The sequence below is a fragment of the Zonotrichia albicollis genome, chromosome 3 (genome assembly GCF_047830755.1).
Source record: "Zonotrichia albicollis isolate bZonAlb1 chromosome 3, bZonAlb1.hap1, whole genome shotgun sequence".
In the NCBI taxonomy this organism is placed as follows: domain Eukaryota; kingdom Metazoa; phylum Chordata; class Aves; order Passeriformes; family Passerellidae; genus Zonotrichia; species Zonotrichia albicollis.
Window position 1 is genome coordinate 76,392,460 of NC_133821.1, and position 23,115 is coordinate 76,415,574.

General features: G+C 42.4%; 1 protein-coding gene across 2 annotated transcripts in view; it reads right to left on the minus strand.

Annotated features, from left to right (window-relative positions):
• Nucleotides 1-23,115, minus strand: part of SLC35F1 (solute carrier family 35 member F1) — a 231,655-nt gene that overhangs the window by 201,954 nt on the left and 6,586 nt on the right. The window contains exon 1 of one of the 2 annotated variants that reach the window (XM_014271055.3): nucleotides 12,469-12,740. The exons of the other annotated variant lie outside the window; for it this stretch is intronic. Coding sequence (XP_014126530.1) covers nucleotides 12,469-12,470 — 2 coding nt within the window. The 5' untranslated portion in view covers nucleotides 12,471-12,740. Of the gene's footprint in view, nucleotides 1-12,468; nucleotides 12,741-23,115 lie in introns of those variants that run through there. 2 annotated transcript variants of the gene reach the window in all.

Genomic DNA, 23,115 nt, shown 5'->3' on the forward strand with positions numbered 1-23,115 from the left:
TTTAGTTTGAACATTTCGAAAATGTAGAAAATAGCCTGATCTGTTATCCCTCTCTTCTCAAAACATGCAATAAGCACCCCACATTAGAGAAGTTCCACTTAAAGGTTTCAAAGCTGTTGGTAGCAGCACGCCCCTCTGGAGACTAAACAAAACTCAGTTTTGTTAAAGATAGAAACTGCTGCTCTAAATATTCTGGAGGGCAACAACTACATTTTACAGGACCACAGTGAAATTTTTTAACAAGGCTTTAAAATTCCTCATTGAATTTAATGTTTGGAGTTTTTTTAGCATTTTCATTTCTGTGGCTGGTTGGTGTTAGGTTTTATTTTAAAACAATGATTAAATAAAATCCCACTTGTAAACTAGGAAAACTTTTAATGGGACATAATAATTCCTGAGAATACGGAATCCCTCAAGATCTAAAAGGAGCATCATAACCAACCCACAGCTCAGTTTTTGCATTGTTGTTGGTTTTTTTAGCTATCAGCATTTGCAGCTACTACAGTGTCAGAGAGTGGGAGACCCAACCCCTCTCTACAACTGACAGGGTTAATTTGATTAACTTATCGATTGGATGTTTTATATTCTTCAGAGATTGTGGATATTCTTTTTTTTCCTTGTAGGGACATTAAACTATTAGAAAAATCTTTTGCTAAACGTATTTGGCGAGATAACAAACCGTTATTAGAAGTAGCTACATTATTGCAGCTAAAGACAAGGGAGATCTTTCCTCTCCCAAATTTATAGTTTTATAATTGAGTATGTCAATTAAGATCTAACCAAGATTTAGCAGGCAGTAGCTGAGGGTAATTACTGCAAAGTCATTGAGGTAGAGATATGTGCCTTATTTTTCTAGTAGCTGAATTAATTTTATCTAGCCGTTTTGCACAGCACCCATCTTCTTTATGCCACTTTGCAAGATACTAGAGTTTACATTAGCAGGCCAGAAGATGGTACTTTCACATTATGGAAAATTTTATCATATGTGTTGTTAAAAACCACCCCCTCTTATTTGTCTATGGGAAATCTGAATCTATTTTCCTTTTTGCACTCTCATGATGCTATTTATGGTACCACACTTCCAAGTAGAAGATAGATCTGTGTGTTACTAGACGGACACTGAAGTCTGGCATGGTGTCAAACACAAAGCTGTATTATAGCACATCTCATTGTGATTTGTGGTTTTTTAGACATGCGAATCTTGGCCAAATTAGAGCAAGTTTTCACCAAAAAAAAAGTGAATGGTGTCACTCAGCCTCCCCACCAACTCAGTATTAAGGTCTCACTCAAAGCTCCAAAAAGGGCTCTACTGATGGGAGACTCCCATTAAAACTATGAGAATTATTAAGTGACTTAAGTCACGCATTGCTGCTTCTCCATAGCAGACACACCCCTAAGCTTACCTAAAATAGATAGAAATTAAATCTGAAGGAGCACATTACCTATTAGCAACATGAATTAGGTATGCCAGCTTTCCCCAAATAACTCACTCACCAGCACAGGAAAGATCCTCATCTGCCTCCAAGTATGAGGCAAAACATGGGTTTATTTTTGCTGTTCAGAACAGTAAGATTGTATTAGCTGTACAACAGCCCAATATTATCACACAGCAAGGCAGCATGAAATATAGCAGAAGTACAAGGGCTGAAAGAAGGAAATCAATGGGTATTTAAAACACCATTTAGTTGATTTACCTATGGCATGAAGCACTGTCGTTTAAAAATCTCTCATGGAGATGTCTCTTCTCCAAATAAATGCTTGTACTGAGGAAATTATTTACTAAAAGGCTTTTAAATACTGCCATTAAAAGCAACACATTAAAATCAATTAAAAGGTTTTATAAAACCACCAATCTTCTTTTTATTTCATATGCTCTTGCCATCATCATTTCACCCTTTCATACTCCTGCTAAAGCCAACAAGGTGCTCTTTCCCAATTCAAATAGCACAGAAGGAACCATATTGTAGCTATTACAACAAAACCTTGTTCTAGGCACCACTCAGTTGCTTCCAGATAGGGGGGTAGGTGGGTGGGTGTATCTGGAGGCACTTCCATTTAACTTCAGGGCTCTCCTGCATAACACAAGTTTACATTGTGTATGTGATGGGGAGGAAGTAGACTGACTCTCATCAAGTAGAATTTATCAAAGATTTTTGATTCATCCCAAAAAACAAGAGTGACCTATTAATTTGGGAGTGGAATGCATCCCATCTAACTTAAGTCTTAAAAAAAAAAAATACTTCTCAGGTCACTTCTCACTCTTCCACAAAGAAGAGAGGAAGGCACACGTGTGTCATGGTTTGAGCCTGGCACAGAGCCAGTGCCCCCATGAAAATGCCCTCACCCTGGTGTCTGCTGTGAGATGTGACCAGGAATAAGCAAAACAGGCTCCAACTTAAACATAAAGAACACTTTATTACCTAAACTACAGGAAAATAGGGAAAAACTATAAGGAAAAGAAAAAAAAATTGAAAACCTTACAAAAAACCACTTTCCTCCTCCCCACTACCTGACTTTCCCAATCCGATACATTCTCCCAAATCACCAACTGCCCAGCCTGGCACCACACTTTAGTATACTCAAACTTCAGTTCATGAAGAGGAGAGGAGTCCTTCTTGTTCCATAGGCTTCCCCTGGAAACACACTGAAACCTCGTGTGCTTCCCTGTCACTTCGGCACCGCCCGGAAAAAAGTCCTTTTGCCGCTTGTGACATCTTCCTTCCATGCCCAGTGCTCTCACCACTGCGCATGGCCAGAGCTGCTTTTAGGGTTGTCTTTCAAGGATGCCTTGTCTCACTCCAAAAAGGCACAGTCTCTGCTTTGGGACATCTGTCCCCCCCCATATTTTTCCAACCCCCTGGGGCCGGGGGGTCCTCACGATGAACCCTCCTGGTTCTGAGCCACTGCTTCCCCCTAAGTGCAGTCTCTGTGTCACAGGAACAAACGGAGTCCATGGCCACAAGAAAAGTCCAGCCAAAAGGCCACTCCAAATCATCTCTCCCCATTCAATCATCTCCACGTTCTTCGGGCCAGGTCCTTGTCTCATCTCATCTCTTATCTCCCTTCTCATTCAGCTTCGAGGAGGATTAGCATTTTTGCAAGGCCCCAGTCATGAAAGAAAGGGGTTAAAACTTTCAGTCTCTGTCTGTCCCGGAGCTGCGGCACTCCCACACACGCTGCCGCTCCGACCGGGCACTCTCCCCCCCCTTCTCCTCCTGGGCCGGCTGCTATCACATTCGGTGTCGCCGGCTCTCTCTCTCCCTCCTGGGGGGGGGAAAATGGCTGCCCGAGGGCTGACTCCCTGGGATCTTCCACCCTTCCATCCTCGAGGGCCTCCTCACCTCCCATCTCTGTCCAGGCCCAGGGCCTACCATGTGGCTGCCCCTCCCCCGCCCAGCAGCAGCGGCTGGACGGGGGGGGGGGGAGATCTGACCTCTTCGCCTCGACGTCCCAAGAGAGCCTGCCAGGGGCAGAGCTCTGCTTTTTAACCCCTGTGTATTCTCGGAGGTGTGTCCAAACCCCACTGGCTACACCAGGTGCCAGTATCAAACTCTCGAACATCCATTGGTTTGACCACAGCATCCCAGAATTCACACTTCTTCCTGGTCAAACCACCACAACGTGTTTATTAAAAATGCACCTAAAGTCAGAGCTCAGAGTACATAAATTTAAAACAAAAAAAAAAATCACACTGGCAATTTGTCAATGAAAATTATTCAGCTGTCAGCACTTTCCTGCTTACAGGAATAACTCATGTTCCTAATTATGACAAGTCTCCTTCAGGTAGCTGAGCTTGCTTAGGTGAAAAACACAACATTTGCATCAAGAAGAAAAGATGGTAAAACTGATGGCTGCACCACAGCTGGCATGTTGAGATAGCGGGAAAAAAAAAAAAAAAACAACAAACAGGACTTTCCTTTACACATATTTCTTCTCCACCTTTTTTTGCTTTGGCTAACCTTTGGGAAACTAAAGTTTTCCTCTTCTCTTCCAGCATGAAGACATATACTCTACACAACACTTCTATATCTACAAGGAAAATTTCTCAAGCCTCTTCTATCCATCAGCACCATGAGGCTGAAGGTCCAAGCATCATGGATTCAGGCCCTACAACAGTGGGGGGAAAAAAAGAAAGAACAAAAAGAGAAGGAAAAAAAATACAAGCTCTGCGTTATTTTTCTGCATAGCACATGAAAAAGAAGCAGCCAGAAAAGGCTCAAAGGAATAAAATTTAAAATTCCATTTAAATCTCAAACTAATTTAAGAGTTCCACTTGCAAATCTCAGAAAATAGTCATGTGTTGAGAGTTGGTGTGGTAGTTTGAAAGACATGCAATTCTCCATTCATAGCCAAGCAGCTGGATTATCTGCTTTGGAAGAAAAATTCCACTCATTCACAGCCTTGGAGCACAACTGGGGATTCCATAAGAAATAATAATTAGAGTGGGGAAAGGGAGACCTCAAGACGGTGCTTCTCTGCTAATTCAGTCAAATTTCACCCATTTGTTCTAGATGCAATATTTGCTCTCACGCTGGCAGTAAAGAAACACATACCTCATACTCAGTTCATTTGTTGTTTGGCTACAAGGATATTACCATTGTTTCACATTTGTTTGGGGGTAAAAAAAACCCCAAACAACACACTACTTTTTGTCCAGTAGGTTGCTGGGGTCTTTTTTAATCTTTCAAAGCAGCCACAAAATGCTGTTTCACTTCCTCATGCAGCAGGTCTCTGCTATGTTTCTGCTTCCCAATGCTCGTAATTCTATGGAAAACTCCTCAAGGGCCCCTGAGTTCATGCAGTGTTTTGTGAGGATACATTGCTTTAACACAAGTGTTTTAAAATGTGTGAAAAATGGCAATCACTTGTTTTTTAAAATTTTGAAAGTTTAGTGGCAATAAAATGGTTATAAAAATAGGAATATAATTCGAGTAATAATAATCTGGACAATATGGATTAGGACAATATGAGATAATAGAAACAAAGAGTTAGGGACAGTCTGGGTACCTTTTTCTGGGCAGCATAAGCTGAAAAAAGGACCCACGTTAACAGAGGATTAACTCTTGAGAAATATCCTGTTGCATATTCATACACCTCATAAATGATGCATAAATTCCATTCAAACACAGGATTCTGTCTGGTCACCCTCGACTTCTTCCTCTGAATCCTAATGGCCTCTTTAGGTCTGAGCAAGGCAGGAAGAAGTTTGTTTCTTCGCATAAGAGAGCAATCAATTCTTTTTCTCTGAAAGATTTAGGTGTCCTGTGCCTGCTTATCTCGCTGCGGGTCTTCTTTAAAAAAAAAAGGATCTCACCTAGCTTAGTTTCTATTTTAACATTTTGTTACAACCTAAAACTATATTTAACACACTACCCAAGAAAATTAATACAGCATAACTTTCTAACACAACACACATAGCATTCATTTTAATATTTACGCAAAGCCAATCACAAACCACGCATTTTTCACAAAACCCCAAAGCGATCTGAAGAGGCGACTTCCCAGCGGCTCCAACTGGGCGGCAGAGGGCCGGGGCAGCAGAGTTTGGCAGTGGAGGCCTGGATGCACTCACACAAAGGCAGCGCCCTCACAGCTCTTTCGGGCGGGGATTTCTCAATGAACCCAGCGCATTCCAGGCGCCGCTCCCAGCGTTGCCAGGCGCTCACTGAGGCTTGGAACACCACCCAGGTGCCACCAAGGAGGGCACCCGGGCACTCCAAAGGGGGGCACTGCAGCACCGCCCTCCTTTGAAATAAACTGTGAAAAATGCGCACTGTATGGCTGGCTTCTCACAAAGATTAAAATGAATCTTATGTGTGTTGTGTTAGAAAGTTATGCTGTATTAATTTTCTTCAGTAGCGTGTTAAATACAGTTTTAGGTTGTAACAAAATGCTAAAATAGAAACTATGCTAGGTAAGATACTTTTTTTAAGAGAAAGGACTTGCAGTGAAATAGCAGCCACAGGACACCTAAATCTTTCAGAGAAAAAGAATTTATTGCTCTCTTTTCAGAAGAAACTTAACTTCTTCCTGCCTTGCTCAGCCTTGACGATGCCTTTAGGATTAAGAGGAAGAAGTTGCCAATGACCAGACAGAATCCTGTATTTGAATGGAATTTATGCATCATGTATAAGATGTATGAATATGCAACATGTTATTAAGTGTTAATCCTCCGTTAACATGTGCCCTTTCTCGGGCTTCTGCTGCCCAGAAAAAGGTACCCAGACGTCTGCAACTCTGTTTCTATTGTCTCATATTGTCCTAATTCAAGTTGTCTGTCACAGACATGTTTTATGAAAAATCCTTTCCTTAGGATTTTTTCTCCTGAGAAGCTGAGAGGCCTCAGGAACAAAATGTAAACAATGATTATCTGCTACTGTGGAACGCAACAGGTGGATCTGTGATTGGTCTCATGTGGTTGTTTCTAATTAATGGCCAATCACAGTCAGCTGGCTCAGACTCTGTCTGAGACACAAGCCTTTGTTATTCATTTTTTCATTCCTTTTCTATTCCTAGGATTTCCTCAGAAGGCTAGCTTTCTTCTAGTATTTTAGTATAATATAATACATATTAGTTTTAATATAATACATATCATAAAATAATAAATCAAGCTTTCTGAAACATGGAGTCAACATTCTCATCTCTTCCCTCATCCTGGAACCCCTGAAAACACTACTACAATTGTCCAAATTATCATTACTCTAATTGTATTACTACTTTTATAACCATTTTATTACTATTAAACTTTTAAAATTTTAAAAACAAAACGTTTTTCACATAAACCGTTAAAAATGAACATTTTTTATGTTTAAAAATATTAAAATATTCTAAGATGCATGTGTTCAGTACTCAGCATGTACCTGTGTCTCAATACTTCTCAATCTGTAATATTTTAAGTATCTCTTTGTATCCCACAAAAGGAGTTAACACACAAACCAAAAGGATGTCACTGAAGAGAATAAGGCTTAAACTGACTGATACTGACCTTCGAAGCAGCAACTGTCGGAAGTTCCCACTTTGTGGACTGATGGTTAGGTGGTGAGATAGATAGTTACATACCTTGCTCCCATGTATGAAGAATTTGGGACAGACGTGGCCATGTGCTCTCTCCCAGCCGGCAGCACCGCCCAGGGCAGCCCCACTCTGCTCCCTGGCAAAGCCCTGCAGGGGAGGCCAGCCCGGGCTGGGATGACACCCCGGTCCCCATCCCTGCTCCAGGGGAAGCGGACAACCAGAGCCCACAGCTCAGGGTCTGGTGCCTGCCCGTGCACAGGCTGACAACCTACACTCCTGTGCCAAGGGAAACAGAGAATGGCACGCCACAGCCACATTTAGACCTGATGCTTCTCATATAGATCCTCCACCCCTCTCTTTAATAACCCTAAAATGTCAGTTTTGACAAAGAGCTATCGATATCAGAGCTACAAGGGATGTGTTATATCATCTGTACCCCTCTCTTCCTCCCATAAGTAGAGAATTATTTCCTCCAAATGGGTTTGGGAGGGCTTTCTGTGATTTAGTGTGGATGATACCTCTTCTTCTGAAAGATTAGTCCACATACAAATAGACACCTCCATCAAATCCTGCTTTCTACTACCTAGCTTTTGTATCTATCCTGCTAGTTCTAATTATGTCTTTTTTGAGATGCTCCAAAGCCTTCTGCTACAGCACAGAAACAAGTAAGACTTTCAGATTTTGTCCCTTAAAAATAAAAATAAGTAGCACATAAGGATGGTTAGTACATGTTCTTTCGCATCCTTCAAAAAATAAATATAACCTTTTTTTTCTAAGGGCACACAGAGCTGGAGCTTCACAGAAAAAGATGATATCACAAAAACGTCTAGTGAAGGGAGCAAGGAGAAAAGTTAATTAAAAACTAAGGAGCTTTGGGGGGCTAAATCAATCTTTGACATACTGGAGGGTACAAATCTCTTTCAATGCATTTTGGGGCTAATTTTTATTCTAGATCAGTCACCAAAATTCAACTCAAAATAAAGAGAAGTAATATTTTATTTAGGAAGTTAATAAATCTTGTGTTAAACTTATTACTATAGCACATGGTGAATGAGCAAATTTTGTGGTGAAGCTGTTTTTTGTCAGTATGTCACACCACCCTCACACAGAAACCAAGACACTTGGGAATCGTATTCTGATTTTTTACCTTCTGCAGACACCACATAAGATGGAAGTGTTGATTTTTTTCTAAGCTCTGTAGGGCCAAACACTGGAAGTTTCACTACAAACATGTGTTTTTTCTAACATGCTCCACATGATCTTTATTTTCTATATGCTGAAGACAACCTTTTCAAACATTTAAAACTAAAATTTCATGTTCATTAACTGCAGTTAACATGAACTTGCCAACTCCTGTCTTTTTGTTCAAACAACAGTCTGCAGAAAATTTCTGTAACCTGAAATCTGAATCCCAATCTAGTTTATCTGGGCTTATGAATACACATATTAGTCTGTCATATCACGGCCAGACCACTGCATTTGTAGATGGTTATTTCCCTCTGACAAGGGAGAAAATTGTGTTCCATCTCTGAGGCGGTAAAGATAACAATGCCTCAGAGATGTGGAGCTGAGGCATGGAACAGAGGTTTCCACAAGTTAAGGAGGATGTGGATGTGTTGCAAAGTAGGTAAAAAAATGCTCTTGCAGATACATCTGGGTCTGAGGCTGGACAAAAACCTTCTGTCCAGGTTTGTTTCACTGTTACCGGGTCAACTTTAAAATGTAAAAGCTCTAGAATACTAGAATGTTCATAGAAGACTCTCAATTTGACTGCTGTTGAGAGGGTACCTTCTACTTAAAACAATGGAGGTCATTGTGGCAAGCAATTCCAGTGGTAAGGAAACTGCAGCAAGGCAGGGAAGCTGTCAGCAGAATGGCTTTTCCCAGTTTTGGGGTGGAACCATGTGCATTTATGTGGCCAGTTAAAGCAATGAATATTTCAGATTAAATTCTAGAATACCTACCCAGCTGAGCCCACTACTAATTTAAAAAGTCATAGCAGTCAAGGGATAATTTTATATAATCAGGCCATGCCAGCAAACAAGAAGGCAGCTTATTTGCAGAGACTATTATGTTGGCAAGAAAGAAAGCATTACCAAAATTAAACTGATAGAGAACTTGATGCCAGTATTATACATAATTCAACAGCATCCCAATTACATTGCCCTTTCATGTTTTTCTGAGCTTGTAGTGAGAGATAGAAGAGACTCTTCCATATCTGTGCCATGGCCTTTCTAGCCTCTTGCTCTCCTTGCCAGCCAGTATTTACAATACAAATTAGAAGCATCTATAAATATCTTTCCTGTTTTTTTTTTTTCATTAAATAGTCCAAGTCTCCTGATGAAGGGCTAGTGTTTGTTTCCCAGGGGGAAAACCTGCAGCAAACCTAGAAAATGCCTTGCTCAAAAGGCAGGGACTGCATGTCAGAACATGGGTTAAAACTAAAGCTTTTTTATTTTGTTCATACTTCTGCATTGTAATTATCCCATTAAAGCATTAATCTTTCCAGCTACAAATAGCTGATTTTATGCATGCCCTTGCTATGTTAAAACTGCTCTTCCACAAGAGGAGATGCTGTGCCTCACCGGATTTTCTCTGCAGCTGGAAGATGCATAGCCCTGAGCAGATGAAGCCAGAACAGGAGTGTAAAGCCCTGCAGGTGATGACGAGTGAGGCTGCTGCCACACAGACATCATTTGCAATCCACATCAGACAATTTCCATTGCAAAAAATCAAATCTTAATCTAAGTTTGCTTTTATTTCAATTCGACATATTGCTTTTATAGGAACAGATTAAAGCCAAGGGAAAACAGACCCAGCTCACTTCTGCTTCTCAGAGCCCCTTCAAGCCCACGCATTTAAGTAGGGCCAAACAACTCCATGAGAGCCCAAAGAAGTTGAGGGAGAGATCACAGGCTAGTGACTCCTCCCAGCAGGCACCAAAAGCCACTGTGCTATTTCTGTCTCAGAACCCTGAAGCACTTTCCCCAAGAGACCTGAGCATCTGCCCTTGCCTAAGAATATCTTCCTCTGAGGGAAGGGCAAGAAAAAGAGGCAGCCAAGCTGGGGAGAAGAAAGAAGGGGAAGCTGCAGGCGAAGGGAACAGAAGTCCCACAGGCAGAAGGGGAAAAGGGACAACTAACTAGTGCTTCACAAAAGACAAAGAATTAAAAGGACAAAGATAAAATAAAACTGTTTCCCAGGGCAGAAGGAGCTGGCACAATGCTGCTAAAGCCACCCTGCAGGAGCAGAGCAGGGCCATGGCTGGCAGCAGTGACACAAGTGGCAGCAGCAGCTACTGCCATGCACCATGGTAGCTCCTGTCAGACATCTGGTGGCCCTAAAGCGTTCAGAACCCAGGGGGTTTAGTAGTGACAACTCAGGGGGTATCAAACAAGAGCAAGTTTCTTCTTGTGCTGCCAGCAGAGCTAAAGAAGCTGCTGTCTGTTGTTCTGCTGGGTTTCAAGGTCCTGCAGCTGGAGAGCACTCTCAGCTTTCTGCCATGGCAGCAGGCTACCACCTCCACATACAGTCCCACTGGGACCCAGGGGAAGTCACTCAAGGAAAGCCCCGAGAACCTGGCCCACCATTTCCACAGAGGGGAGTCCTGGCACTGCAGTGGATGCAGGAGGAGGAAAAGAAGTTTCAAGACTTCTGAAGGATACAATAAGGATACACAGTGATGGCAGAACAGGATGCATTGCACAAGAGCAGAGCCTGTGTAATCACAGTGATGTATTCAAGGCAAGCACTGCTCACATACACAGGGCTGCCTGAAGCAAGAGCCCCACTGTACTATTACATTGCATTAAAGGGGAAAAATCCAAACAAACACATTGTATTGGAAAAAAATTAAAATATACTGGCTTAAACAGAGCTTTGTGGGGAAAATGGAGTAAAAAGATAATAGTTTAATAGTCCTGGCAGCAGTATGGGTGTGGGCACACAACAAGTTCAGGTCTTTGTCTGGATCAAATCATCACAATGCAGAGCCACTACACATATGACAGCACTGAAACCTTTTCTGTCCCATATCCCCTGCAAGTCGGTTCCAGATGCCAAGATGGGGCTCTGACTGCCAATGGCAAGGCAAGGCCAGAGGATGTTATTTTATTCTCTGAATAGTACCTCCAGAGCTATTAGTAAGTTGAACAGGTACTACCACAAAAACACCACCTTGGGGCCTTTCCCAGTCCTTTGCTGACCAGGAAGAATGTAGTCTTGAGAAAAGGTTTTCCACCATGAAAAGGAAGGAAGGGAGTGTACTGCTATTTAACTGGTTCTTGTTCTTCCACACAGGAAAGCTGATTCTGGAGGATACAAACTGAATAAACAAGACCTTAGCCTGCAGGCCTTGAGCAGCAATCCTGCACACTTCCAGTTTAAAACTCCTTGATAAGAGAAAGAAGTAATGGCTGCAGAGCCATACACTGGGTGTTGGGTCCATTTTGACTGCTTCTCCTGTAGCTGCTCTGGCTGGACCAGTTCTGAAAGATTACACATATTTGCCATAAACAAGATAGAACACAACTATTTCTTCAGCCACAGCTTAATTATCAACAATAGTACCTGATTGCACCTCAAGTACTGAAATTACAAATGAAAAGCAAGTCAATATTACACACCTATGATGGCAGGGGGCACATTCATTTCTCTGTGACCAGTGGGACAAAATTAGTCACCCAAAACTAGGATACATAGCATGCACTGAACAGCTATTAATATTTCTGATAATCAAAGTTACCTAATGTGTTTTAGCACATTTGTCTTTGATATGACATATCAAACAACACCAACATCTTGCCCACTGTCTCCAGTAAAAGCAATTGTAAGTTTCCTCAGACATATATATTGTGTATATGAATGCGTTTGTGTCAAGGTGACATTCATTTAAAAAACTGACACCATGCTGAATTGCACCCCTCCATTTGTTTAAGGTTGAGAGAGAATATTGTGCATTTGATAACTTATCCCTTTAAACCTGTTTCCCTTCATGGGGTTTGGTTTTGGTATTTTTTTCTTCCCTGAGAAGCAATATTAAAGGTAACAGAGACTTTAGTGCCTTCAAGGAATAAAAAAAAAACTTCTCAAACTTCTGGACATTTTTTTCCAACCATTCTAATAATGTACTGAGGGAGTTAGGACTGCCTTTGCAATGAAAAGGGCTTTAACCTACAGGAAGACTTTTAAGAATATTTGCATTCACTGCTGTTCAGGTTTCAGGACTAATGACACGGGAAACATCTATTTCTCTCCCCTTACCTTGGCAAACAGGCAAATACAGAGCACAGTCTTGCTGTAGGTTGAGACACCACAGTAATTCCCTGCTGCTCTTTTTTAAGGTACAAAGAAAAGCCAAAGACGTATACATTAATTGCCTAGTGCAAACCTTCCAGTAAAAACAAACAAACACAAAAAAGTCCATGCACGCCTCTTGAAGACTATACTACTTACATTTCCCAGGCACGCACAATCTGCTGGTCACATGAAGACTACATGCACAGAGCTGGAAGGCACCACATCCCGGTCTATTTTACAGTTGTTCTTCAGAAAAAATTCATGTTTCATCATGCTCAGGAAAGTGAAAGCCAGTCTAAAAGCATATGCCAAGTTATTCTTGCTTTTTTTACAAGTAGGAAGCAGAAAACCTCTCCATCCCATTTTTGAGGGTAAAAGCAAATAAAGGTGCCTGAGGAGCTTTAACTAGTCTTTCAGGCAATTTACAGGGATCTGTAGTCGGCACCAGCCCTTAAAAGACGCGATTAATTGTCATAGCAACCAGGGCATGGAAGCACACGCACTTGGGCTGGGATACAGGGCCGGCAGTGTGCCCTCTTACCCACACACGCATCTCAAAAGGGCACCGGGCTCCTCGAGGGGCTGCATTGTTTGGGCACAGTTAATCCTCTATAACAGACCCTCTTAACCAGGCATGGGGGACTCTCCCTCACTCCTCCTTCCTTTTCAGGAAATATTGAAACCGTGGTGCTGCTGTGGCTGTGGAGGGAGGCTGCATGTCAGGGGAGGAGGAGGAAAGGAGAGAGTTGGGCAGGCAAAGGAAACAAAACTGGGGATTATCGTGTATTTTGGGGTCCAGCTAGGAATTCATCTTAAGAACTGACATACCACTCTTTCCTGCATTGGTGATATATTTTCTTTACTCACACCAGAAGTATTTCATCTTCTTACCCTCCTCTTTCATGACAACACCATCACTGAGTTTATAAAAACAGCCAATGTGGTTATACCACAGCACACCTGCAAGCTAGCTCATTGTCTATCTCTGCCTACAGAAGATCAGAGCCATGGTCATCAGGAGACACCAAAACAACAAGGAGATCCTTCCCTACATGATAATTTATTTTTATGCCACAGAAGCATGCCTGAACACAGCCAGACAAAGTAAGTCTTTGTTGTGTTGCATTTCTCTACTCCCACCAAATGGGATTCAAACACTGGCAGAATTTACCTGAAAGCTTCTTCCCCAGCTTCCTGCACACCCATTTTGGTACCAAAACACAAATGGCTGTATAATGAATGCCATGTAGCAACGTTGCTGGGTTTGGTGGTATTTCTTGCATGATTTTACTTTTTGGCGGTTTGTTTTGGTTTTTTTCCCTAGGGGTGAGAAGGGTGACGTGTTATTTTGTTTTCTTTAAAAATCAACGGAGCCTGTACTCCTACACCTTCCCCGTCTGAAGATGATCACTCACTTCTCCTCCTTACCTACGCTTTGGTGCTCTAAACACAAAAAAGCTTTGCTTGCTGCAGGAGAGAAGAAGTTGTCATGAACTGATACTTTGGAACTCTGTACAACAGTACTGCAAGTGAAAATACAACCGCTAGGAGGACACTGGATCAATTTGGGAAGCAGGACTAACAGAAATGTTTCCAGAAAACAATTTATGGCAGTACAATACTGGGACCATTCGCCAGGTGGCCAAGTTGGTGGATATTTTGCTCTTAAAGAATTATTTTGGTAACTGAAGTTACAGGATTGCAGATCAGAGGCAGTTTTGGGAAAGCTTGTACATGGCTGCTGGCTCCAGGAAGAAAGAGGTCAGGGAATGGCACTAAGCCTCCAAGATCACATCAGCCAAATAAAACCAGCAATTCACACTGGACTATAGCAGAATGCTATCATACATCACATGCCATCATGGAAAGGGAGACAATCCAGTTCAGTGGCCACCAATTTCGGCCACCACTGATTGGGCTATTTTTCTAGTCAGCCACAGCAAAGAAGTCACTGCACACCTTGGCAGGGAGGCAAGAGTGAGTCACAAAGCACACAGGAGCACTGCTGCACACCAGATATAATGATGACCTGCTGAACATGTGCCTGCTCTTTTATTTACTGTGAAAAAGAACCTATTTTGTGGATAAGGCTCCCCTTCCATTTTCTATCAACAGGGAAACACAGAGCACACTTACACTAAGGTTTTTCACAAATGCCTATCCTCACTGAACTCAGCCTTGCGTAAAAACAAATAAATTTAACAAAAAAGACTTGGGCTGCATCACACCTCCACCAGCAAGTACTTACACATCTAACAGCACACATTTTTCCACTACCCTATTCAAAATCACACTACCTGGTCTCTGGCAACCTTCTTTTTCCTCTCTGCGTATACTCACACCTCTTCCCCCTACCTGAGGGAAGAATTGGCTACAGCTGATTGTTTACCAGCTGCCAATAGCCAACAGGTCTCATATGTGTTCATTTCATCAGGAACATCACACTAAGGTTTGTAGCAAGAAGGCAGGAGGAAGCTGAGGACTTTGGCATTAAGTAGTTAGCTCAGGTATGGTATTACAATACAGATGAGCCAAATAAAAAGCTTGAGGTCATAGAAAGATATACTTTCCCTTCCTTCTTTCCAGTTTCTTTTACTTCCCATCCCTGTTTTCCTCACCTCCTCTGCCCTTGCTCCTCTCTGCTCCCTGCTCACAGCCTCCTTCCTTTCATCATCAGTCCAGGCACTAGTTTGATCAAAAGTTAGCCAAAAACCCATCTACAATAGCAACTTCTTTCAGCTGGTTTAATGATCTGTGATTTTAGTGATCTGCCTGTGACAGAAACCAGATGTGGCTTAGCAAAAGCAGAAGGAGTAATTTGGCCAGGAGCAGGGAAGAGACAGAAGTGCAACCTCCTTTGGCAGTTCATGATATTCTGTTATGAGCAAACTCATTCCTCAGCCTTAGCTCATGTTCATCTTACCTAGGTCTGTAAAAGGACTGAGAAGTTGAATCTTCACATGAGGTAACTTGTGACCTTCTCTTAATAATTTCTACATACCAGTGAAGGAGCGATGGATTTGGAAATGGTTTCTTCCCTCCACCACTGCTTCTATTTTTCTTAACAGTCTTATATTAAACCAAATCAATATGTATGCATGTGCATTATAGTGCAGTACAGTGCACATATTCACATTGTAAGTATCTCAAATAATAGTCAAGATGCAAATCTCAGAAATTATTACAAGCCAGTCTCTAGCACATTCTTAGCTCTGTCCCTTTTGTCAGCAGAGTTTCACACACAACATGATGAGCTTCAGCCAGGATCAGCTCCTCACCAAATGGTTGCTCTCTGCTGCCATACACATCTCCAATGAAATCAGTGTAACTTATCCTGGGAGGCAGGATAAAGGATTAGCTCACTAACTTTCTAAGCTCTGTGGTGGCAACACCTTTTGTGTCTGGGTAACACAGCTTGTGGGACCACCTCCAGTGCCAGGAGAATTCCATCTGCCCCACACTCCACTAATTACCAGCCTCAGAGCCTGTGTGTGTGTAGCCACATGATAAAAAACTACACTGAAGATAAGATTCATCTGGAAACACAAACCAACAATGGCAGAAACTCTTCCCCATTTTTTTCCCATCTGAATCAAACCACCAACCTGTTTTTCAATGGTACCATGCAAACAGTTCCATCAGAAAAACAAATGGGGGAAGAAGCTGGGCAGGGTCAAGAATAAGAACAAGAAGATAGGAGTGGAGCAAGGAGCTCTTCTGCCACCTGCCAGAGCCTCATTCTGCAGCCCCAAATTCACCTGACACTGCTTTCAGTCCCAGGCCACTTTAGGTGCTCTTGGGAAACCTCTTGTATTTTGAGAGAATGTACCTGAGGAAAGTTATATGCTTTGGAAAAGCCGTTTGTTCCTCATCTCCCAATGCCTACATGTATTGCACACATTAATCATTTTGTTTCTTGGCAAAGTTTGCCCATAAAGTTTCAGAGAAGCACCACAGTAACTGCAAACCAGATGTTTCTGAGTACTATGCTCTGTTTTATAGCACTGTGTAGCATTTCACAAGCATGAACTAATCAACAACTCTTCTGGGTAGTTAAGTTTAATTGTCCCCATTTTACAGGTGCTGAACCAGACCCAGCAAGGTTGAGAGATTCACCCAGGGCCAAAAAAAACAATTGGTGTCCTATTCTGGACTGTAAATCAGAAGCTACTGTATGTAACTTCTCTCCAAGACCTTTACAACACAGTATTTCCCCTCATCTGCTGATGCAATACAGCTTCTCCTGAAAACAAAGCCGACCCCTCCCTGTCCTGCACACGTTGGTAAAGCTGCATTTTGTCCACCAGCTGTCCTGTAACTTTTAGTCTTGCACAGTCAGGATGACACACATCATCCTGCTCTGGCTTTGGTCCCAAACCCCACAGCTGGGTCAGGCAGACAGTATTCATGGGGTAACTCACTGCTTTTTTGACTCTGATGCCTACTTATGTGATATTTTTGGGGGTGATTTTTTCCTCCTTTATCACCCGGCTGATCCTTTTGTACATGCTGTGTTTCGTTTATCAGACTTGATATTTTAATGCCCAGTAACTGCAGTGGTGCACAAGCAGCAGCTACAGCAGCAACAGTTAAATACAAGCCAAAAACTGGTCAGATAAGCAGCATACCCAGTGAATCCAGCAACTTTAACTGGAAAATATGAAAGGCAGACTGTCTGGAGAAGAGTGAGTTTTACAGAGTTTCACCTCACAGATCGCTGGATGAAACATTATCTCTGTGTGTAGGCAGCTGCTGGAGATTTCTCTGCATAAATATCTGGTGAGCTGCTTAGAATTGCATTTAAAGGCTGGGCTGAGACCAAACAGTCTCTGCAATTCTCTTCCTGAGAGTTACAGAACACTTCTGGTCCATCCAGAGGAAGGAAGGACATTATCCCCAAGCACCACTGGAGCTGTGATGGGAATAGAAATGCCATGTTAGGACTGTCTGAAGACTTGCCTCTCCCTGCCATCAGTGCTGTCTACCAGTCTTGAACTGATGGCAGGGGCAGAAGTAATCAAACAGCTTTCTTACCCCATATTTCTTCTGGACCCCACTTCTTTTACTTCCCACAGCTCAGGCTCTGGGAGCAAGTGAATGAGCTCCACATCAGCTGCCCATTTCAGCTGGTCTCTGCAACTGCTCCTCAGCCAAACACTGCTGCTTCTGAGAGATAAATGCACGCATGGCCGCTGCTCAAAGGGAAACATGCAAATACAGCACATTTGGCAGGCAGCTTAGGAGAAGTTACATTTGTACCTTTGTTCCCTCTCCCTCTTTGGGCCTGCCACATGGAACAGCAGCCAAAATGCATCTCAAAGATTAGGTCTGGTCTCAGAGCCCTGATTTTGCACACCTAAGTTACTCCAATCATTGAGTCTAGCAGTATGATCACGACTCATTTGAAGCTTGATGCCTGGCATTTTGTTCAAACGAGTGCCCAGATAAATGGAAAAAATAATCATTAAAGGCGAAGAAAAAAGACAAATTTAAAATTGTTGGAGTGTAATGCTTCACAATAAATGGCAGCTAAATACTCTTGAGTGTAACACTGTTTTGGATGTTAGTAAGAACATTCATAAATGAGGAAAGAAATTGGTATTGATTCTGTGGGCTCATGTCTCAATACATCTACAGGTTGTAATGTAGGGATAAATCTAATAAATTAATCTGCCTGAGTAATAATAAGTTCCATTAACACAGTAATGCATACCAAATCAATACTTATGGACAATTTCAGACATCAAATTTAACAGAAATTCTTCTACAAGTTAGAATTACCTAGAATTTATTTATTTATAATGGGAAGCTGATTTTAAGTAACTAAAAGATATTACGTGCTAACACACAGTCACAGACAGAATTTTTCAAGTGAATTACTAGGGAATTACTTGGTGTCTTAAACTCAAGTAACCTCTCTAGAGCAGGACCAACTCTGTGGTTAACAAAAATCCAATGTAACTATTTCATTTCTGGCAACCCTTCAATCACCATCATAGCACTGCATCTTACCTTCACCACTCTGCCTCAGTCCTGGAGTGCATTTCTGCTGCTGCACAGCTGTTCTGCTGTCACCATTATGCTTAAATGACAGAAAACTTGGAATTTTCCTTTTCAGTGCCAGTAAGAGGTGCCTTCACACATGAATGATAACCATCACACCACCTTGCCCCTGTGCTTCTAGCTTAAGCAATCCAAATGTTCTGGAATCTACTGGATGTTATTGAAGACATGATTCCCCCACCAGAATGGACCCAAAAATAAACCCCTTAAGTACACTGTCAAAAATTGCCAGTGAGCACGAGAAAAAGCAGCTTTGGCAGAAGAATGTGAGGGGGCAGCAATGGAACAAGGTCTCCAGGGCTACCCACAGGTGCTGTCTGCCCTGGCACAAGCTGGACAGCACCTCTGCCAATGCTGAAAGTCCTTTCTCTACAGGATCCCACTCAGCACATCAGGCACCTGACCACAGAGGTCAGGAATCAAAATCTGACTGGAAGTTACCTGCGCATGGCTGGTTGGTTGTGCAGGAAAAGGAGGGTCCTGGGTGACTTTTTGATGCTGAATTGTATCCCCATTCATCTGTTTAGTTCAGAACTAAGTTGTGTGCCTTTACAACTAGGAGTGAAGTGGGGGAGTAGGAGAAGAGGTGGAATTTTTTCATGGTGTTTTCAAAAACACAGAGATAACTTCTTCAGCCTTCCTCCTCACAGACTGTGTTGTCTGCAGCATGGACAGACAGCAGGAGAGAGCTCTCCTTTGATTTTTAGTTAGTTTTTTTTAGCTAGCTGCAGCAGAAAAGTTCCCTGGGCTCTGGCTTTTTTTTTTCTCCTGCTGTTCAAACAGGAGAAACTGTTCAAACCTGCCCTGGACCAAAAACCCAGAAAACACACTGGGAGCTCACACCAGGGTCCAGGGCCCCAGACACTGCATTCCAGCACCAGAGGGACTGAGAGATACTCAGTGAACCAATACCTACAGAGAAGACTCTCTGAACTACAGAAGGACTTTCTGAATTTGCCTCTGCAGAATAGCAAAAGGTTTTATTGTTTAATATTATTCACTTTTTATGCTTGTGAATACTTTGCTTGTTAAATAAACAATTTTTCAACTTTTCTCCTGAACAAGTGGGGGAAAGGGCCACTGAATTTTGCCTTTAGGGAATCATTCTTTTGGAAGTTCTTTCCAAATTTGTCCCAAACCAGGACAAGGAGGCATTTCAGTTGATCATTACTTATATTCGGGTGATGGCTTTCCCCCCCCCAATATGGGATGAAGTTTGGAAACTTTTTCTGCCTAAGGGTACTTAATCCTCATACCCAGCCTGAGGAAAATTATATCTACAACATTAAAGTTTTACTTCCTTCAAGTATCAAATCCCATACCCATTAAAATATTTTCCAGCTCACTGCTCAACTCTACCCATCCTACTTGCTATTTTCTGTCCTTTCTCACTTTCAATCTACCCAGGAGAATCCCTACAGACCCCAATATACTGGCAGGAGGCAGTTAAACATATTCAAAAGCATTTCATGTCTGTAGCAGCAGCAGCAGAGAGAGAGAAAAGGAAAGCAGCAACAGGAAAGAAACCCTTAGTTTCATTACAGCACTCAACTTCAAGTAAGAAGAGATTTCAGAAGGCAAATGACCCAGATCAGATTGCAGAAGCCACCAGAAATACCGAGCTGTTTAAACTCCATAAAATACCAGGACTTAAAATAATCACAAGATAATTAATTTAATTTTAATAAGTCTTTTCTAGCATTTGTCTCATCATAGGGCAAAAAAAACCCCAAAAGATCCATGCACAATATATTGCACCCTGGGAAAGCCACAGAGGCACCTGGGTAGACAAAGATTGAAATCTTGGTAAAAGCCAGTAAGCATCACACAGGGTACAGCTTATGCCTTATCCCTCCTTGGAGCATTTGGCCCCTACCTTTCAAGTGACTCACTTCAGGCCTCCTCTTGAAGAGTCAGACATCTACCTCCTCTCTTCAACAAAAACGAGAGAGAATTCCCCCTCTTCTACCTTGCAGCCACCACTCTTATTCAGCCCAGCTCCCTCAAACTTCTCCTTCCCCTGAAAATCTCTGAGACAGCCACCTCAAGGCTACATTAAGGACCAGAATTTCACTTATTAGGCTGGAGAGATCCAAGAGTGGAGCTGTGGGGCTCTCTTCTTCTTTGAAGAGTTGATAAAGAGGTATCAGAGCAGGAACAGATTCTGGCATCGCCCTCCCACAATGCCAACATCTTATTCTCTATCTCACTAAAGAGGGGAAAAGATTTACACCCCTGTTAACTCATATTCCATTTTTACCAAACAGAAAGCAGGAAAAGCCAACTCCCATCAAAAAACACTTGCCAGATGAGAAAACTAACACGAATAAATGTGGCCCAGAAGACAGCACCCTTTTAAAATCAGTGCAGCCAAATTACATACTTCTGGGGACACACACACCCACCAGCTCCTTTGACAAATGAATGCCAAAGAGGACTAAGTAAACTAATGGACATCACTAAAGACGTTTCAAATTTTGTTTCCATTCCATTATCAGCTAATACTGGCTTACAGGTTGAAATTAACACTAGGGTTATGGTTTTGTTATTGGACATAAATTACTTCATTTATCTGTATTAGAGATGCAGCAATCTGTTTCAAGCATGGCATGCTTTTGTAAACGAGCACCTTGAAGCCTGAAATGCCTTGGAAGATGATCTGGGGAGGATGGGGGGAAAGCATCTTCTAGTTGTAAACTTTCAATTTTCAAAATTTCTCATGTTTTGCATCAAGACAAATCCATGACCTTTTGAGGTTCTTCATCCCTAGGGAACCTCACAGTACATATGCTCACAGCTGCCTTCAGGGATGCAGCAAAGCAGAGTTAATCATGGTCTCCTACATAAGGGCTCTCTCCACCAGATTACCCATGAAGTCTTACTTGCTCTCCAACAAAAAAAGTCTAGGACATAAGAAACCTTACTAAACACAGTCTCAAGAAAGACCAATCCTTCTCAAGAAGGATTTGACTTGTCTACATTTTCTGTTAGGAAAAAATAAGTTGCAGCAAAAGAGAAGATTCACTATCCAGCTCCAAAGTTCCTACAGGTCACCACAGGTCAGACCCATCTGAAAGTGGAGTGAGACCTCTCACATTACACGGGGAACAGGCAGTGTAAGGAAGCAAAGGTGACCATCACACCAAAGGGAATCTGTGTTGTCATTATAGTGCATGAGGTCTATCGTCATTACATTGCAAGGGTTCCATATTGCTGGAGTTTTGCACCTCCTTGATGGTTCTTGTAGGCATCTCCTCCAGGCACTGACTCTCCCTTGTCCTCATGGCAGCCAAATGAGTCCAGTTCCCTCAACCAACCAATCCACTCTTTTATAACACTCTGCTGATTGGCTACAGCTGTGGCCTGTTAAAAGTCAAGCCTGCTCCTAATCCTTTATAATTGACTCACTGCAACTCTTTAGGGGGGTAAGATTACTTTCTATACTACCTTTATTTGCTTATATTCTATTCCCCTACAAATCTGAAATTATGGACCGAACTTACTGTATCAGCTATAAACAGAAGACTGGCTTAATAAGCACCCCTATTTTTTACTGTGGAGCCTGCATGGCATCATTTGTGGACAGACCTTTCCGGTAAGATCAAGGGTCACCCACCTCCTCTAGGATATTATTTGGTCATCCCCATGTGCATGGCACTTCTCAAAAAGCCGGCACACTCCCTGCAGATGTAGGGCAGTGTGCTGCTGTATGGGAGTGCTCACCCAGCACAGCCAGGCTGTGGGGATGCTCCCTCCCGCACTGAGGAAAAGGAGGTGCATGGGAGTCAAACCTGCTACCTCAGTCGTTTGGTGTCCCCGAGAAAAATGACCAAGAGTGAACATGTATTGAAGAAATGTTTTCTTAAATCACGAGAGGAACCAAGTCGGAGAAAACTGAAAGTCGAACTTTAAAACTTGAAGCGTTTTCAGTAAAAATCTCAGCTAGATGGATGACAGACATAAATAAGCAGACAGGTAAAGTAGGCAGTTCACAACATGAATCTTAGAACTACCAATACTTACACACTTTACAGTCATAGCAATTTATGAGTCCCTATACAGCTGTTCTTGCAACAGGTGATTTCAGCTGAGTTTGAGCTCTGCTCACAAGCCTTTGAGCATGAGACTTCTGTTGTTGTTGGGCTTGGGGGCTAATTTTTGTAGTTTTTAATGTCAAGCTTCTTCAGCAACTTCTTTTTCCTCAGTTTTCCTGGTAATTAGCCCTAATCAGTATTCAAGTGCTAATCTGTCAGGCTATCTGCTGGCTTAAAGGAAGGGAACACCTCACTAATAGCCCCAGTGTTTCCCTCTGCCTGCAGAAACAACCCCGATAAGGACAGAGACTCCAGCCATCTCCAAAGAGACAGAGCCACAAAGAGCCCTTCTGATCGCTGCTGGCATCTGGCCTTCCCCTCATTAGCACATTAAAGCTGCTCTGTCCATCCCATAAGAGCCACTCTGTCCATTCCTCCCTCTTTCTCTATGGAGCCATTTATGGTGCTGCTCCTTTGAAACCCCCCTAGTTCAAGAGGCAGTAACCCCTTCCCAAAGCCCACAGCACAGCCAGTGTCAGAAATTCCCACTTACAGACAAGCACCCAGTAAGGAGTGGCATTTTGAATGTCATAGGTAGACAGAAGACACCCACATATTCTGCCTTGCACAATTGCCCCTCCTAGGGAAATATTTTCCCACTCAGTACACGGACTGAGTGGGTTTGGATTACAGGACTGTATGGTTT